General features: G+C 36.5%; 1 protein-coding gene across 33 annotated transcripts in view; it reads right to left on the bottom strand.

Moving 5' to 3' along the window:
• KHDRBS2 (KH RNA binding domain containing, signal transduction associated 2) overlaps positions 1-19,954 on the bottom strand; it is a 339,549-nt gene that overhangs the window by 222,059 nt on the left and 97,536 nt on the right. For 31 of the 33 annotated variants that reach the window (XR_005859018.2, XR_005859021.2, XR_005859038.2 and 28 more), the window contains exon 3: positions 7,645-7,761. Coding sequence is in view for 2 of the 33 variants with exons in the window: in XM_426201.8 (XP_426201.3) it covers positions 7,645-7,761 (117 nt within the window). In the remaining 31 variants the exon portion in view is untranslated. Of the gene's footprint in view, positions 1-7,644; positions 7,762-14,439; positions 14,569-19,954 lie in introns of those variants that run through there. The other 2 variants (XR_006938860.1, XM_046939331.1) reach the window with 1 other exon arrangement.

Genomic DNA, 19,954 nt, shown 5'->3' with positions numbered 1-19,954 from the left:
ATCTCAATATCATACTTCTTGTTTCCATTGCTAATGACTGTTCAGAGCTGTATGTGTACCTTACTTTATTTGACAAAATAAAAATATGTCTCAGGCTCCTCTGTTCTTTGAAAGAATTTGTTGTCAGAGAATATGTGAAAATGACATTTTTATTTTTTAGGATTTATAAAAGAGTTTGTTGCTTTTTCTTCAGTAATATATGGCTGCCAATTAAATTTAAGTCTTCAGATTTCCTGGCACTCTTACTGAGAAGCCAGAAATTATTGCAGATTGCAAAAAAAGTATGGCACAATGAAATTAGAGCTAAAATGTTATGTTGATGCTGGGCAGATAAACAAAGAAGGAATGCTCAATAATACAAAGGGAATCAATCAGAAAAATAATCTAGAGACTAATCGATGTCTCTGAATAAGAGAATATTAATCCTTGATGGAGATGTTACAAACAAAATAATATCTAGCTTAGTTATCAAAATTCTACTCACTGTATTCTTCTATTATGTTTATCATAGAACTGAATTTTAGAGGACTCCAAAGAGCTGTTGCTCCAAGTCTGTTTTTTTTATTTCATTATTCTATTTAATTGTGTACACTGTAATTTAATTTAGTGTAATGCTGCCTCTATTGTGGCAAAGCAAAATTCCTCATAGTAGTAACCCATTAAAATATATTAAAAGTATTTATCATGGTCCTCAGGAGTATGGATAACATTATGCATGGAAAACTGGGATTGAATCTAATTGCTGCCAATAATTCAAAGTAGTTCTTTTTGCATTTATCTATACATAAAACAGCAAGAACAATAATTATATTAAAAATAATAATAATAAAAAAAGATCAAACCTGGTCTTTATGAAGCCTCATGCAGATAAATTAAATACTTTGGAATACAAATCCCTGCTCTGAAAAAGTATGGATCGGGAAAAAACATCAGCATGAGTAGATCTACAGTCCCCTAAATTGCTGTCTGTCATTGAGTGAATTTACTTATAGTTTTCTTCTTATTGTTTTTATTTATTTATTCCCCTCTGACTTACACTGACTAGCCATTCACATTTGAAAATTCTGCCACTTGTAGGAGAAGAGCAGGTCTTCATTGGCTGAATGGGTTCACAACCAATTTTTTTGAGTGAGCTGAGACACCAGAGTACCCGTGTGTGCAGTAGCAACAATTGAACTGCACCAGCAAGCACACGGATTCTCCAGCCCATAAATTCTGACTGACTTTTGAAATCAAGAAGAATTTGGCACAGATCTCAATGACAAACTCTGTATTTTAGGTGTCAGATTGGCACCATTACAGGCAGAGAGATCACTGCTGACTTACTGGGTAGCTTGTTTCAAATGCACGATGCATGTGTACAAAGCACGTGTTTACAGCTTTTGTGCTGTACTCAGAAATACTTATTATTCTACAAACAAAAAAAATAACGTATACTGTTTCCATGTAAAAAAAAACTACTTGGTGTTTAGAAGTTGGCAAAACAGAATGCATGTAATCTTTTGTCACTACATATTATTTTCACTAGAGACCATCTTAATATTCCCACATTCTTCTCTTTTACCAGCTGTTTGTCTCTTATTTATGGTCCTTCATCAGTATTAATTTAGAATCATAGAATCCTAGAATCACAGAATCATAGACTATATGCATCTTACAAAACTAAAGGAGTGTCTGAGAGACTTTCTGAATGCCTATCTATTTGCTTTTCATTTTCTGAATAGATAACCAGATATGGCCTCCGAAACTTTGTTTTAACCAAGTAATTGTGAGCAAGTGTGCAAATCAAATGTGAGACTGAATAAGTGAATGCGCTGTTAGACTAGCTGTCTACTATTAGTAAAGTCAGCTTAAAGAATAAAAGATGTTTTAAAGAAAATTGTTTGTACTGGGGAGGTGGAGAGATTTTGGAAAAGAAAAACGTGCTGCAGCAGAAGCCATGTGCTGCTGTTACTCCTGCTTCATATCTTGAATGCATGCCAAAGGCCTAATCCTGCTTTTTGTCATAAACCCACTTGTGAGGTATAATGGCTGTAAGCTGTAGGGTATCATGGCTGTAGAGATAACTATTCAAAGTCAATAATACTTTTACACACAGCAAAGGAAAATCTAACAGAAAAAGATTAATTGGGTGAGCACCAATTAGTGATTTAAAACTAGTTATTGATGCTTCTGGATGTGAGCCATTTTTCTAAATCCAATGTCATGCATTGTTCTGTATTTCCCTCGGAGATTCTGTAGCTAAAGATGATAAAGCAGTAATTCAATGAAACAGAAATACCTTACCTAATAACAAACATTTCAGGGATTTTGCACAAAGTACAGACCAGAACTCACATCAGGCTGGAAGTAAACCTGCACTTTCTGTTTTAAGGAACCAAAGCAGATATTTCTAAAGAAATACTCAATTTTTTATCTCCAACTATACATGTTGAAATCTCAAGATGACACATTGGGTTGAAATAGCCATAATAGAGTGAACTACCACATTGGTATGAGTGGAGTGCCACTAGCATAAAACGTAGTGCAAAAGATGAGGTGATTTTTTTTTTTTTTCTGAAACTTTCTAGTGTCCTTCAAAATCATTCTTGCTCAAAATGGGGCCAATTTCATTTGGAATGAAATATGACACATGTAACTATTCTGCAAAAATGTAAATGATTATTACAGACACTATGCTCATGGTAGACTTGATCTAATGAAATGTGTAGCTCAGACCACAGAGTTATTGGGCACTATGTAACATTACATATGTGAACTTAACCCTGTAAGATATTTAAACCCATATTTAAAGATGGCAGGACTGCAGGCAGGACATTGTATTGAACACACCAGGATCAACTGCAATTCTCCTGTATCTTCAAGATCTTTTTAAGGTTATAATACAGCTGTTAAAAACCTTAATAAAGATTATATATTTCCCATTGAACCCAAGCAGGTTGTCTGTGTGTTCAGTTCTCAGCTCTTTGCAGTTGCCAACAGTCTTAACTATATTTTTGAAAAAGAAAAGCTCATGCAAGAAATCCTGTCTAACAGGACAGGCAGCTGCCCAGTGGCAGAAGAGCCTCCTTGAAAAACACTTAATCCATGGATCAAAGAGAGAAAGATAGTTCTAGTGCATTAAGTCTTCTGTGATTAAACTTTCTTGCTTTAGTAACTATTTTAAGTAACACTGAATCTTGAAGAAGAAAGTTAAATGTTCATTCAGTAGTTGGCAGCCATTGAAAAACCAAGGAAAAACAGTTGATGTGAGTTTTCAAAGCTGCAAGTTTGTTCTCTAATTCTCTGTGATTTATGGTAAAGAAAGAGGGATCTAGTAAAAAGTGCTAAGTTGCACACGTGATTTCTGAGCCACAAATGACTGCTGCTGGGCATCTGGGGATGCAGGCATGGGCACAAACTCAAAACTAGCTTTTGGTTCATGCTCCAAGCAGCTGTAAAGCTTTAAACTGAAGTGGCAGGTTTGAAGAAATAGTGCAACACCTTAGACTATGCTTTCTCCAGAGAAAAGTTCTTACTTGTATCTGTTTTCAGGTACCTCGCTCAAGAAACTGATGTATTTAAGAAGATGCATTCTTTTTCCTGCTTCTTTTAAAAGAAATTCTATGCTCTTTCTGTTACAGTGTATTTTAAAAAGCTATTCCACCTCACTGCATACATTTCTGTGGTTTTTTGTTGTTTTTTTATTATTATTATTATTATTTTTTAATGACATAGTGGAAAGCATTCACTGTATGGCTGAAAAGGAGCAAAAATGCATCAAGGTACCAAAGAAATCAATTCATTCCACTTGTAATGAGATTTCTCTTCAGTTCAGTTTTATTGTTTACCTTTACTACTGTGTCCACTGCTATTTGAAAAAAAAAAGACTTTTTCTCTTTGGAAAAGAGAAGAACACAGGGAAAAGAATCAAAAGCCAAGCGATTTGATATGACTATGTTCAATCTCATCACTACCTGTTCTGGAGAATGTCTTTGCATATTTAAAATACAGTAATACAACAAGAATGACAAACTTTAACAGCATCGTGTCAGTCACCACGGTGATGAGAGCTGAACCTGTCCCAAGAACTCACTGGAAACTGGCTATGCTCTTACAATGGGCACAACTCTCAGTGACCATGACTATGCTCATCATGTTGAACAATAACATCTCTGTGATTTAGAAATAAATGGAGTTAATCCACTAACAAGTATTTCAAAGTTTAGCTGCAGTCAACACTGAAAGTACAAATCAAAAGGAAGAAGAAGCAAAAGTCCAGCATCATCTTTTAGTGTGCCTGGAGGTAACATGGCATCCTGTGATGTTTTTCTTGCCAGAACTCTGTAGGATCATTCCCCTTGGGTTGCATCCATTATAGAAAAATAGACTTCTGCTGAGCCAGTGACATTAGCTTAAGCACAAAGATTTAGGGACTCACATTAGCCACAGCAATCTAGAAGAATCATTGCAGTTTTCATTATATCTGCAGCAATATTCTGCAAAACTGCTACAGTTATTTTTGGGAATCTCGTCAGAAATTTCTAACACAGCTTTCTGAGAGATGTATATAAGCTTGGTGGAGTTACTGATACTACTTATGTTAACTAAACTGCATTGCCTTTTCAAATTACCTTGCCCTGTTCATGCACTGTAGGAACAGTGGCTCTGCAAAGAACTCAAGTCACTCTTACCAACAGTGTAAGGCTCAGCAAGGAAACAGCCCCAGTTCTTTAACCTCTGAAATTTACACACAGATTTCTTTTTTAAGAATAAGGGAATTTTGAACATGAAATAAATCTCCTTTAATAAAAGGAGATTTCCAAAATTAGAAAGTGCACCTCCACTTGCCCCAAATTACAAAATATGCCCAGAGTGCTTCACTGCAGAGCCAAATGTTTGCTTGCTGTTATTTTGGCACCCTAAGACACAAATTGGTGTATCACTTCTTTTTGAGCACTAAGTAAGGATTTCGGGTGTAAATTTATTTAATCTTTTCCATCAAGAATATCACTGACACTCAGCTTCTTTTGCTCTGATGCAGCTAAGCAGCCAGCTAACCAGAGGAGAGAAGTCTGCATTGCCAGCTGTCTGCCTGGGAACTGGTTCAGCCTTTGGCATACCATGGAGAGTCTTAAGGATGATGTACTTTACAGAGAGAAATTACACAGATTTTTCCTGAAAATTCCTTCAGAAGGAAGACTCATCAGTCCATACACATTAACTGATTTCAAGTATGGTATTACGTTACCACAACAAGTCTTCATACTCTGATATTATCTATTTAAATCAGTAAACAAAAAAAGCTGCATAAATGAGGCTAGTGGGCTTGTTTTATGGCAAGAAAACTTTTTTAATCAGAGTAAGTTGCATTTTCCTTAGAATCACAGAATTACTCAGATTGGAAAAGACCTTCAAGATCATCAAGTCCAACTGCAACCTAACCATACTACCATAACTCTAACAACCCTCTGCTAAATCATGTCCCTGAGCACCACATCCAAGATGGTGACTCAACCACCTCCCTGGGGAACCTACTCCAGTGCTTAACAACCCTTTCTGTAAAAAAGCTTTTCCTAAACCAGCCCTGGAGCAACTTAATGCCATTTCCCTCGTCATGTCATCTGTCACCAGTGACAAGAGACCAACCCCACTTTCGCCACAATCACCTTTCAGATACTGGAAGAGAGCAATAAGGTCTCCCCTCAGCCTCCTCTTCCCCATACTAAACAGCCCCAGTTCCTTCAGTCTCTCCTCATAGGGCATATTCTCCAAGCGCTTCACAAGCCCTGTTGCCCTTCTTTGAACCTGCTCCAGAACCTCAATGTCCTTTCTGTATTATGTATGTATGTGACATTGCAATTTAGGCCATTATTTACGCTTACAGTTAAATGTATTTTCTTTAAGTTTTACCAGGTTCTCAACCTAAAATATCTTCTCTTAAATGCTAATTGCAATTATTATCCAGCCCATGGACATTCTCAGTCTCTTCCCTGGAACCAGCACCAGTGATGTATCCAGATCAGATAATTCCTGTCTCTCACTGTAATTGCATAGAGGTTAATTTTCTTTTCAGTCAGTGATGTTTAAATTGGATTAAGATAATGGCTGCTTATGAGGCCTTCTCTATAGAAGTTGCCTCCATCACTACCATATTTAACACTGTTTTACTACAGAAGTTCACATTTTACACCTTTCTCATATGAATGATGGTCAATGAAGTTCATACTTAACTTCATACAGCTCTGTAGTCCTAAATACTGTATGAAGAGGAAAAAAAAAAAACCAACTGAATTTTGTTTCTGATGACATACTTATGAGTGAATATAATAACTGCCATGATGGCACTGTTTGTTACAATAAGATGAAATTCAAACAGCATGATAAGAAGAGTGACCAATCTCAAAATCAGATGACTTCATCTATTTATGTGCTTAAATCTCTTTATCTGTTAACAAGCTCTTCACACTTCGGTGTCTGGGCAATTGCTGCTTTTGGCAATAATGACCTGAGTGGGTGGCTGAGAATGGAGCTGGCAGTCGCAGTACAGATGCAAATTACTGTACTTAGCAGCACTCACATTCATTTGTCCAGGCAGTCATTTTCTATAATTCCAGAAGTAAGACAGAAGTCATAAAATATTGTACTTGTCACTAACTAAAAATAAAATCTGTCCTGTAATCAGCATTTATTATCATAAAATATAATGTTAAATAGATAATTGAAGTGTCAGTATGCCCAGTGTCATAAAGAAATCACTGAAAAAATGAAAGACACTCGGTGTGCCTCATTTGTCTTTTTGTGTTTTATTTTTAATATTGCCATTGGAGATCTCATAATGCAAGTGTGACTGTTGATACTCATTACCAAGGCCAAATAATAACAACCATAAAAATGGTAAAATCCTGATTAGCCTTTCCTTTACTCTGGCAAATTATTTCTTTCATTATTTTAGGTAGTGGGATGAATGACAAACGTAACAGAAAGGAAAACTGAATAATGCACAGCATTACTAAAGGCTATCTACAGTTCAGTGAAATTAGCAGTCATTATTTCTGTGTTGACTGCAATGTTACTGTTCTATAGCATATAAAGTAAAAGTCACAATACAATGCGTACTTGCATATGTATTAAACTTCTTGATTGTACAAATAATTACTCGATGTGCGACAGCCAGGCCATGATTTGAAATACAGATTTCTTTTTCTTTTATCTATAGTGCATTTTTAAACATATTTAAGTAAAATTTCACTTCATAAGCTTTTTTTAAACTATGCCTTTAATAAATATTCAACCTTTTAGAAAAGTGGCATCTCCAAATAAACAATAAGAACAAGTCTAAAGAAACAAAAGAGAAAATCTATTTGTGTACATTGGCATTACAGCAGTAATCTTAACAAGTTAAACTTTCTCAGGAGAAATAAGCTTTTCTCAGAACAAATTAACTTTAAGATTGTTTCTCTTTTAGTGAATTATTTAAATAACAGTGGCAGTAATAGTAACTGCAGTGGTATATGATTATATGGGAAGACAGCAATTAAAGTAACAAACAATAAACAAGACTTTGGAGTGAGAATTAGCTTAATTCTATTGAGTCATTAGAAAGTAGATAGCTAAGGCACAAATGTATTAACACTAATTGCAATCAGATTTCAGATACAGTACCTTAGCTTTATCCCTCATAGAGCCTTTTCCCAGGATAGACATTTTTGCACCTGTTTCTTCTTGTAACCTCTTCAAGGAGTTTCCTCTTGGTCCAAGCAATTTCCCAACAAAATTGAACTAGAAAGTAAAGAAGAAAACTATTTTAAAACAAGGAGCACTTTTAAAAAAAACTTCATAAGTTTTCATAAATGAGTTGCTTAAAGAAAAAAGTTTATTCTTATTTTTAAAAAATATTACTACTTAGTTCTAGGCTTAATTCATACAACTATGAAGAATGAAGTTATTTTCTCATCTAACTTGGAAGGGAAATATAAGCATTCATGGTTTATCTGAAACCCAGGAGGTTCATTTTTAGAAGAAAAATGGACAATGGCTGCTTAGGTTTAGCAAAGTGCTAAACAAGATCTTGACTTACTAGATGACATAGGTGAAACTAAGAAAATGAATAAGTTCTTTCCTGAGATAGTCAGCTTTATTGGCAGAATAATACATTTTGCAAAGCTAGAGCTTTTGAGAGGTTTATGTTTAAGAATTTATGTTTTACATATTGATTTTATTATTTTTCATGTATTGGTTTCAAATATCTGCTTTGCCAGTAACTGAACAAGTCACACAAACTTGATCACTCCAGACATCCAGGCTGCTTTCTGAGCACTTTTGCAGAGTGCTGGAATTTGTCTGATATACTGCAAATACTCTTAAACAGTGTACAGTTCCTATGACACATACATTGTTGGTTTTTTTTTCTGTATGAAGAAGAGAGATGTCTACTTGAAAATGCTTTGGCAGAACAGTAATTAAATAAGGCATTAATGTTATGTCACCATAAAGTACCAAAGGATGGGAGTTATTAGGTACTCTGCAATCAACAGTTTATTCATTTTAGTATGTGCTATGCTTTCCAAAATCCTTTTGGATATGACATGATGTCTTTGGAAGTTGATGGAGAACCACCAGCATTTGCTCAGGACATTTCTAAAGTGTGTTCAAGTATGAAGAGACAGTACTCTGGCCTATCTTTCAATAAAGACTAAGCTCATCTGAGAATAAGGGTGTACAATTGTATCTGCATTTCCATGACAATAAGAACAGCAATCAAGGACACACTGGTGTCAAAAATATAGATGAAACTTTAGGAAGATCACAAATGATAGACCCATACAAACATCTAAGGTGGAAAAGACCTTCAAGACCACTGAGCCCAACCATCATCCTGACCTACAGTGTCCCATCACTAAACCAGTGATATGTCCACACATATCTTAGATATCTCCAGGAATGAGGAATGCAGCACATCCCTGGACAGCTCATTCCAATGCTTGACCACACTGTCCATGAGGAAATTTTTCCTCATGTCCAATCTAGACCTCCCCTGGCACACAGTGTGAGGCTGTTTTCTTGCATCCTATCACTTGTCACCTAAGTTGACACCCTCCTCATTGCAATTGTTGTAACTTATTTCAAATATTGCTTAAACCACCAAAGAAAAAAAGTATGTAATCACAGGAAAAAATGAATATGTAAGACAAAATCTACTTCCACCTAAATTACCATCACCAATTTCAGTAAGATAAAATGCCTAGGGGGAAATAGCAAGTGGTACAGCTGCAGAAAAAAAGAACAAGCTTCGATGCTCAAAACAACATTTTTCAGGCTTGTGTGCTTGCAGTTTGTTCCAACTTTCTCTATTGATTTAATAAAAGTTAGCAACTCTTCCAATAAATCCCATCCTTTTAAATTATCATGGTATCAACAATACTAGGTCTGTACTAAAGCTGTAGCTATGTATCTTCCAGAGCCAAATTTGCCTGAAAGAAGTTGCTCTCTTCAGATGGATTATTAAATTTCATATGGAAATAAGCCTAAGGATGAGAAAGGAATGGCAAAGATTGAATTTCAACTTTAATTTGAAACTATATGCTAACCCTAGGACTTAATCTATAAAACTAAGGTTTCAAAAATGAAATCTCATGCACGTGCAGGCTCATTAGAGAAGGTCGAGCAAACAGCACAGCCTTCTCTTCTTTGCAGGGAACACATGTGCAGAAAGGCTGTTAAGAGATGAAATCTTTTGTGCCACTTACACTTCACTAACCGGAATAGAATCTGAGAGAATTTATGCCGCATTCCTTTAGTGTCTCTAAATATTAGGAAAAATATGCCTTTCAAAAGCTGAATGTGCTATCTGGCTGCCTAAGTTCGGGGTACAAGACGGCCAGTCAAAGCTCAACAACATTTGCTCTCTGAATGGAATAAAACCATTAAAATAGAGTCTATGAAGATTTATGCTGAACATTTATACTAAGTACTTTATAAACTGCCCAATAATTACCTTGAAATATTGCTGCAAAGGAGCAGTATGGCCAGCATAAACTATGTACAAAGTGGATTTTAATCACTTCACCGGAAATAAGTGGCTGGGGATTTTAATTCTATTGATTATGTTGCAGACAGACATTCACACTTCATCCACCTTCAACTCTGAAAACATACATCAGGAAGCATTCAGTTACTTGCAACTGGAAAAATGAATTGCTATTATTCTGGTTTTGTCTGAAGTTGCAGAAAAGCTAGTGAACAGTATCAGAAATTCTACCACTGTCCTCAGTCTTCCCAGCATCAGTAAGTTCTAGGGACACCAGCTATCCTTAGCATTAATCTATAATCGTAAGTCTGAAAACCCCTTCCAGTAAGACATGCTACACATCAACACTTTCTTTGCTTCACGTTAAGCAGAGGAGAGAGTCCCTAAAACTAACAGGGTGTTGTCAACCTGGAGCACAGCACAGGCAGTCTGTCTCCCAGTGTCAGCATTTATTATGCTGATATATCAGGCATAGCATTTATGAAATGCCAGACATTAATTATAACCCATGCTGTAAAAAAACATGTGTGCACTAATTAGTCCTTAAAATATACCCCACAGCTTACAAACAATGTTGCGACAGTCTTAAGTGTACTATAATATCCTGAGATCACATATATTCTCATTGTCATGCTTGAACTTATCCCCTTCAATTTGGACATGGGTTGTTTTAGATGTGACTTACCACATCAGCAGAATTTTCACAGAATTGAAAATAAACATCCAGACAAGCATTTATATAAAGTTGTTGTGGTTAAGCTGTATATGTGGTTTAACCCACAACTACGTCTCTGAACTTAGAAGCTTTTCTCTTTGCTAAACATTGTGACTTTCATAGACGCTTTTTAATCTTTCTTATAGGAGCAACTGATACTGACACTGGTTGATTCTCTGACTGAACTGTGGGGCTTACCACAGGGGTTGAGTGACCACAGGACTGGTTGTGAGGGTTGTGACACCTACAGGGCCCGTCAGAAGTGTTAGAATAACTGCAGGGTCTGCCAAAAATGTCAGAGCAACCACAGGGTCCATCACAGGAGTTGGAGCAACCACAGGGCCTGTAACAGGAGCTGGAGCAACTGTAGGGTTTGCTGCAGGGGTTGGCAGAGCAATCACAGGGCTCATGGCAGGAGTTGGAGTAACCACAGGATTTGTCATAGAAGTTGGAGCAACCACAGGGCTTGTTGCCTTGTCATCAGATCAGTGCAGATCTGATGCTGAACAGTGCTGAACAGAGCTTGGTGGGCATAGGCCAGGCCCCAGCACACTGCTGTGCTTTGTGTCTCAGGATTGTCAGGGTGGCAGCATACGTTTTCGAAAAATTCTACTTTTTTTTTAGGATTCTGCAGTTGTTTGTAAGTGATGTTCCAAACCACTAGGGATGGCAACTGCTCTAAGCACCTGTCCATACTCAGAACTACCCCTCCTAGGGGCAGACCTCTGGATGACATTCTTAAATAATTATTTAGTCTTAAACATAACCTGAAACACGGTCATGACACATAGTAATAGGAGCATGCTGGTTTGAACATCCCACAGATATTCAGAATTCTCAAGAGCTATTGTAACTAGCTCTTGAACTCTATGGACAGAAGGAAAAGTGAAAGGGAGGCTGAGGAACTGCTGGAAAGTGTTCTCCCCTATTTCTTCCATAGCTGGGCTCTGTGAGGAGACAAAGCAAAAAGTGTAATTACAAATACTACCAATTATATGGCTTCCAAAACTCAAAGATGACTGCAATGCTGAATACACACAAAACAGCAGTTTCTCAGCCGCCAATTTTATAAGCCAAGGCCACACAGCATAGGAAAATAAAAACATTAATTCAATCCCTAGAGATGACAAACAATGCAGCAGAGAAAATAAGCAGCACACAAGGTGCTACACAATATAGTTCCATGTGAAAAATCTCAAAGAGCTCCATAAACAAGCAAGAAATTAACACTGAAAAACAATCATCAAACTACCACAGCATCCTGTGTTAACGTGGTCCGATCAGATCTGCTTTTATCTCAACCCTTCAAGCCCCATGCTGGGTACCAAAATGACTGCTGTGGTTTAACCTGGCAGGTGGCTGAGCACCACACAGTCCTTCGCTCACTCCCTCCCCTCCCCCGTGAGATGGGGGAAAGAATTGAAAAAAAAAAAAAAACCCAACAAACTAGAACTTGGGTGCTGAGACAAAACTATTTACTAAAACAGAGAAAAGGAAAAGGATATTAGTTATGACTACATCTATGTCTATCTGTAGATATGAATGTATGTAACAAGTGATATAACAAGCAATTGCTCACCACCCCTTTGCTGATGCCCAGCAAGCCCTTGAGCAGCGGAAGAGAACGAGATGAACTCCCACCCCTTCAAAAATCCTTCCTCATGATGTCATGTGTTATGGAATATCTCTTTGGCCAGTTTAAGTCAACTGTCCTCATTCTTTTTCCTCCCAGCTCCTTGGGCCCTTCCCTACCAATGGCCCTGGCTCTCTACAACACTGCTTGGCTACAACTAGAAACACTGGTGTATCATTAACATTGTTTTCCCCTAGAACCAAAACACAGCATCATACCAGATACTCTGAAGAATACAATTCCATCCCAGTTGAAACTAAGACAGACAAATGTTTACATAATATCTATTTTATATGGTGGTGTGAATTCAAGGAGAAGTTTCTTCAGTATATGGCATATTAAAGCAACTTGTCCAGGGCGTGAAACACAGTGGGAGTTTGAACTTTCAAGCAGGCATCCAAAATAAATAGACACAGCTCAATTGTTGCGTTTGTGTTATATAAAAAATGGTGAAAAGAAAGTGAATTTGTACTGTAAAAAGCCTGTAGTTAATATTAGCATACTTGCATCTTCACTGTTTTACTGAACTAGGTATGAGCTGCATATGCATATTCATACAGTAAGCTAATAATGATAAAATACTAATGCTTTCATATAAAAACTAGAAAATAATTAACAACAACAACAAGGTTTGAAGCCCCAGGTTTATGACAGATTCAGTAAAACACTGAATCCTTTGGTTGTATACACAAGACTCTGTCAATATGAGATAAGCATGCTTTTGAATAACCTAACCAATATCTAATGCTCAGCTTGCTTGTGAGAACCATGTTTAGAGCACTGATTGTACAAGCCAAGGAATACTGTGAACGTCCCCAGAGGTGGGTCACGGGATCTGAGGTCTGGTGGAGTGTTCCAAAAGCATGAGGCACCATGGGCTGAGAAGAGTCACCCCTGATGGAGTCACCATCCTCACAAGCACACTGAAAGTAACACCACCACGTAGAAGCATATGAAGTGTTCCCTATAAATTCTACCCTATTTAAAACCATACCTACCTTCTCCCTACCTCTCTTCCGCACATGGTGATAAGAAAGCTGGTAATCAAATTGAGTGAACCATCGTATAATTTGCTGTTATCTTACGTTATTATGTAAAGCTCTCACTAGCAGTTCTTTCAAAATTAAAAATCTGCATTATTAGGAAAAATTCTGAGCACCTCAGGACAGCATAAGTGTAGGTATAACAAGTCTAATATTACATTTACAGCATTACTATTTGAGCCTCAAATTTAATGCAAGTGAAAGAAAGTGAATGTTCACATTGTGAAGAACAACAGTTTGATGAAGCCTAAATACATTCCTACCAGAACACTCTCTATTTTATAAATACCATTTAGATTGGGCTTTACAAGAAGAAGTGAGGAATATCCTTGTCATTCAGAAAAAGTGTACATGAGTGACTGTTCTTGTTCTATACACAAATAAGTGTACAGAAAAGTAGCAAAGCCTAGATAAATAAGGAATGGGTCAGACAAATGCTTCCCCCCGTAAGATAAAGCAATACAAAGCCCTGAACTGAGAGACTACATTTATTTATTTATTTAATCCTAGGAAACAGTGAAGTAGAAATAGCAATGACCTGAGCAACACAGAATAGGCTTATTTCTTAGTATGCTCAATTCACCATTTGTTATCAGCTCCTTTGTGGGGGGACAAAAAGTCTTTCCATATTCAGAATCGCTTACTCTGACAAAAAAAAAAAAAAAAAAAAAAAAAACCAGGAAATAAATAAATAAATAAATAAATAAGTGCCTATCTAAAGTCAGTGCTGTGCTAAAGAAAAAGGGGAGGAGATAAAGATATTATTAATTCCCGAGTGAAGGCTTACTGATTAAGACCTGCTTATAAACCAGGTTTATTCTTGTCCTATTATAGGGCTTCCACTATTCCAGTCATTTTAGAATAGATTTATTAAAGAGTACCTCACCTTTTGATATGCATAAGGGACTTCTCTCTATGTAAAGGCAGCACTGGAAGATTCTGAAGGTAAATTTTACTTCCCTCAACACCTTGTAAATACATAAAGCTCAGTATATTGGGTAGTGGACATGTTTCTCTCATTCTTTCTGTAGTTGCTTACCTCAATATCCATTCAAAGTCTAGTATTTTAGCTTTTCCAAAATGCAGCTAGCCCTCCTGATGAGGATGCAATATTATTTTTCATTCAAGCTCTGTAGTGTTTGCTGTCTCCAGAGGAGTGCTTACAAGAAATCTGTTTGGTAGGGTGAAATTGCAAGATTCTATTTTAGCCAGGAATGTTAGGAGACAGCAAACAGCAGTAGCAGAAGAAATGAACATACTCCTTGAGAGAGGCCCTGGAGACCTACTCCAAAGGAGATATGGTAATGCCTTCTCAGACTACTACACTGCTTCAGTACAGAGGTCCCAGAGCCAAAGGAGAAGGTGCCCTCTTCTCTATAGAGCTCTGTGTCTGATCTGTTCATGTTGGCTTTGAGCAGAAAGCTGGTACTTGCGCGAAGGAGAAAGATGAACGCAATATGCAATGCTCAAAGGAAAAACACAGCTTCTTGAAAACTCATGGCCAAATTCACTTCTGATTTAAATCAACAGAATTGCCCCAAGAATAAATTAAATCCAAATAACAAAGCTAGACTCATTAAAGCTACTGTGTCTGACGGATTTACCGCCAAAATAAGCATTTTTATTACACATTTTTTATCTTGAAAAGCGTTGGGAGTTCATATTTATAGTGTGTTTGAAGAAGATGGTGTAATATTTGCCTGGCTATTTACGAGCTCAAAACAAGCATCTAAACCTACACTGAAAATGTATTTTTGGCATATTTCCATGAAACAGATGGTCAGCAACTCTAGACAAACACCTTCCAGATACAAGTCCATACTGAGATAACAAAAATATTCCCTCACTCTTCATTCTAAGCAATTTTCTGTCAGAATTTGGTAACAAGTTGTGTCATTAAATGAAGGAATTTAAATGGGCCTTAGAATTAAAATAAATTATGCTTTAAAAAAAGACTGTAGTTTGGTATTTGATGTGTCTTTATTCTGTTAAATGTAGTGGCTTTCCTAGTCAGAAAATCTGAACAGAAACTTCTCTAATACATGAATTAGCAGTATGATCTATTATAATCCAGTAATTTGTCAGACACCCAAACATTTGATTATGTGTGATTCTGTTTTTAACTTTGACATGAGGTAATTGAGAAGAAGCCAAGAAATCGATTAAAGTTCTGGATCTATATTAATCTGCAATTAACAAGTTTAAGGAGTTTATGACTCAGTGCTACATGTCTCAGTGTAGCCACTTTTTATTATTTTAATTGCAGAGATTCCCAGAATTATACCAGGCACTGTACAGACACAGAAAGATCCTGAAGAGATGTCAAGTACGCTAAATATGTATATACATATTAATCCAAGATAGACCTTGCTGTATGTATTTAGCTACTATTGCTTCTTTGGATGGTTAAGGTGTGACTGCAGAAATTACTGCCATTAAAGTCACGGGGTCTGGTTACAAAAGTGACACTTTCCCTCGTATTACTCAAGTGCAGCAAGATCAGGTTCTACGGACAAGACTGCACAGTTGCTTGCCTTTTCACCTCAATAATGCGAAAGATGTAGTGTAATATTTTATCTTTGGTTATTGCCGCCTGGCCCTATTTTGGCTATATTTCAAGAATGAAATACACTATAGATATATCCTGATGTTGGTTTTTCAGCAGGAGCACTGGGGGAGGCTGAGGGCAGGCAGTGATGGATCTTACAGACACATATTCATAAAGAGCCCATATGGACTGTTCTTTAGTGGAAAGCTGTTCAAAAAGTGTGGTATTTTTAGAAAAGGCAGAGTATGCTGAGCTAATAATGATTTTGCCCCATCGCTTTAAAGCAAAGTCACTACATGCATTAAGCAGTCATATTCTATTAAGGGCGAGGGACATCTGTGGAACAGAAAAAGAAAATCTCTCTTTTTACATTCATCCTGGCCAAGTCTGCAACAGTCAATTTTTAATATTTAGAAATAAGTAAAATAAAAAGTAAGATCGACTCATTTAAAGTATGTTATCTAAAACGGCATTTCCATGACTGCTAGTAATTCAGGCTGCAGAAGTACACCATCAAGGTTTTTTTCAAAATGAACGAATAAATAAGTTTGTACTGAGCATATGCAGAGGTATGGTGCTAGGTACTAGGAATACAACACTTAAAAGCACAATCAACATTTGGCTAATTGGGTTTATTACTCCCACAAATACACAATTTACCGGTCACAGTAATAAACACCATCTGCTCTTTGCTAACTGACACCAACCTACCAACTTTTTTCTAACTCACAAAGTTTGGAACTTAAAAGAACTAAAGGAGCTGCAATGCAGTGGATTTTCAAGTGCGTCATCTTACTCTTACTGAGATTCTTGAATTCATATTAGGTGAAAGATTTCTCTTTGCCAAATGCTATATTTGCAAAATTAGGTTCTAAGTCAATAAGAATCAGGATAATTCAGATTTGAATATTCAACCAAAAAAATGTATGTATCTTTCATATACATGTTAGGGATATTGGACTAGTAAAAATGCAGCATGAAACTCAAATTTATTTTCAGACAACGAAAATAAAGCAACAGTTCATTTGGACCCAATGTGTTAATGAACTAATTAAGCATACATGCATGTAAGCATTTAATTTTGTAGAAAGTATTGTATGAAATCACAAATGGTTTATGTTAATCTAATTAAAAACTGTATTAGTCAACTGGATTTTGCCTTTCATTATTAAAGTAATTATACCTACAACAGCATTTGTGTATCAATTTACGTATACCAAGCATTATACAAACATTCATCAAACATTCATTTTATTCTCAAGTCGTGTTTATAATCAAAGCAAAGCATAACTTTAAATTGATTGACATAAGCAAACTCACATACCACTACATAAATTAAATCAGTCTCGCAAAGTACTCAAAAACATCTTACAAAATTCTGGTTCCTTCCCCCCTCCCCCCTCTCTCCCACACACATTTGCTATAAAGTTGCTTGCTTTAATTGATCTTTACTGCTGCCAGGGGAGATTTAGGTTACATATTAGGAGGAAGTTTTTGACCCATAGGGTGGTGATGCACTGAAACAGGTTGCCCAAGGAGGTTATGGATGCCCATCCCTGGAGGCATTCCAGGCCAGGCTGGATGTGGCTCTGGGCAGCCTGGTCTAGTGGTTGGCGACCCTGCACATAGCAGGGGGGTTTAATCTAGATGATCATTGTGGTCCTTTTCAACCCAAGCCATTCCACGATTCTATGACATTCATATATATGTATATATAGTAAACACTCGTAATTTGACAGAAATGTACCTGATTTGCTAACTGTGAAGAATCCCACATGCAAATAACATTAATTTTTCCATTCTCAGTATTTATTACTGTTTGTAATTTTCTTGATAGCACATATTACTCACTAATTGCTGTTTGGAATACCTACTCACTCTCATCACAAAGCTAAATGTAACTGAGGCTTTAGGACATTAGAGTGTCAAAAGAATCTAAAACACTAAGAATGAATTGTTATGCTATCCTGACGGTATGCCTTCATGAATGACATAAATGTACTTCAGAAATTCTTAAAGAAAGACAGAAAGTGTTGTAATGAAAGCATTTCTTAAAAAAGAAAAAACAAGACATACTGTGTGTGAAAAATGAGCTGCAAAGAGTAAAACTGGAGGGCTTGAGTGACTTTGAATAAGACAGGAAGTCTCGTCATTACAATACAGCAACTCCACAATTAACAAAACCACGTCTGGGATGCTCTTACCTCGTAAAATGTTAAATGATCTACTGTTTTAACCAACTCCTTTTTATTTCTCCCTGCAATCTAGACTAAGATCTTATTCTCTCTTTAAATACTGTTATAGAAGAAACACCAAATTTTCCTCTAGCATGAGATTAATAGTCTGATAATGACTGGAAAAGGGGGAATGGTTTTAAACAAAGAAGTGAGATTTAAGTTACATGTTAGGAGGAAATTCTTCTCAGAGGGTGTTGAGGCACCAGAACAGGTTGCCCAGATCTGTCTGATTGCTGCTGGATCTTGGTGGTGACTATCCCCACTTTATGTAATTCTTGCTTCTTTCCTATCTTCTCTATCACCTGCTTTCCCTTCCCCATCTCCCTAATTTGTAATAGCGTCCATCCTCCTCTTCCCCATCTCCCAGATTGATTAAGATTTGTAATAAACTGGTTGGCCCAACATTTGAATTGTTGTTGCTTAATCTCACGTCAAGTATACATATATCAAAGAACCTCCTCTCCCTCTGATAAATTGGAACAAGACAAATCTAAAAATTCAATATGAACCACTTGATTAGTATTGTGAAACTCTGCAATTTGCCTAAAAATAAATGTGATTACACATGTGGGAAATGGAATAATTCGATTACTATCATGGAACAACCTGCATCATACTGTTACACAGCTACTGACTCCCTCATGTAACAGCTATACTGGAACCCACAAGAACAAAATAGCAGATCTGGTCTTGACATACCCTTTTGGAATATAATGTTTAAGGAGCCACTCTGAGAGGAAAAAAAAGTGATACTATTGCACTTCACATGACTTTAATAAACACCAACACAAAAATGAGAACGATGAGAGAGATGCTATGAGAATCAACCAGAAAGGCTATATACTTGCAGGTGATATGAGAGACATTTAATAATTTCATATTAAAAAAAAAGAGAAAATGTATACCACTTCCTATTAAAAAAAAAAACAAAACAATTGAAGAAGTGCAGTGATTATGATAAGACAGTTAAATAGCAGGACTGAAAGATTACTAGAATCAGGAAGAGCATCCGTTTAAAACGCGAGTTTTATCCATATAAGAAAAACAGAAATGACCATAAACTCCATCAGCCTTAAAGTACTAAGAAAAACAAACAAAATAAAATGGTTAAAGAAGTAGTTTGAAGAACAACTTGGAGAAAGCATAAAAAACCTAAAAATATTTCTCTTACTCAGAAATCAGAAAGAAAGCTTGTAGGGCTAACGGCTGTTCAGGCTACAAAAGGAGTCTTCAAGAAAGATGAAGTCAGAGTACAAAAATAAAATGTGTTTTCTCCATCTGGATTCATAATGGAGGAAACTGTGATACCTTCCCAAGGTGGCTTGGGAAGAAGGTAGTGTAAAAAAATTCCCAAGAATTTCCAATTCAGTTAGTACAAAAAGAGAATAAAGAATAGCATTAGCGCATGAGTGGTATTAGAGATTTATAAAGTAGCATAATACTATTTTCTGTTCTTTTCTTTACTCTTTCCCTAATAATTTGTAACACAGTATGTACAACTTGTCTTCTTCACTGCTGCTGAGCACTGAGCTATTATTCTTTGTGATGCCATTCTGGAGGAATCAGCATATAATTTTATTTTTTAAGGTGAGATGGCTTTTTTCCATGTATTTTACACTTATTTACATTGAATATTATCTGTCATTTTATGAACAAATGTCACCACATCATCTTGAAGACTATACACAATTAGGGCATCCTCCTTTCAGATAAGCCACAGTACAACTGGGCAAGTCAGAAAAAAAAAAAAAAAAAAAAAAGACATTCCT

This window comes from Gallus gallus, chromosome 3 (genome assembly GCF_016699485.2).
Source record: "Gallus gallus isolate bGalGal1 chromosome 3, bGalGal1.mat.broiler.GRCg7b, whole genome shotgun sequence".
Classification (NCBI taxonomy): domain Eukaryota; kingdom Metazoa; phylum Chordata; class Aves; order Galliformes; family Phasianidae; genus Gallus; species Gallus gallus.
This window is presented reverse-complemented; position numbering and strand designations above follow the sequence as displayed.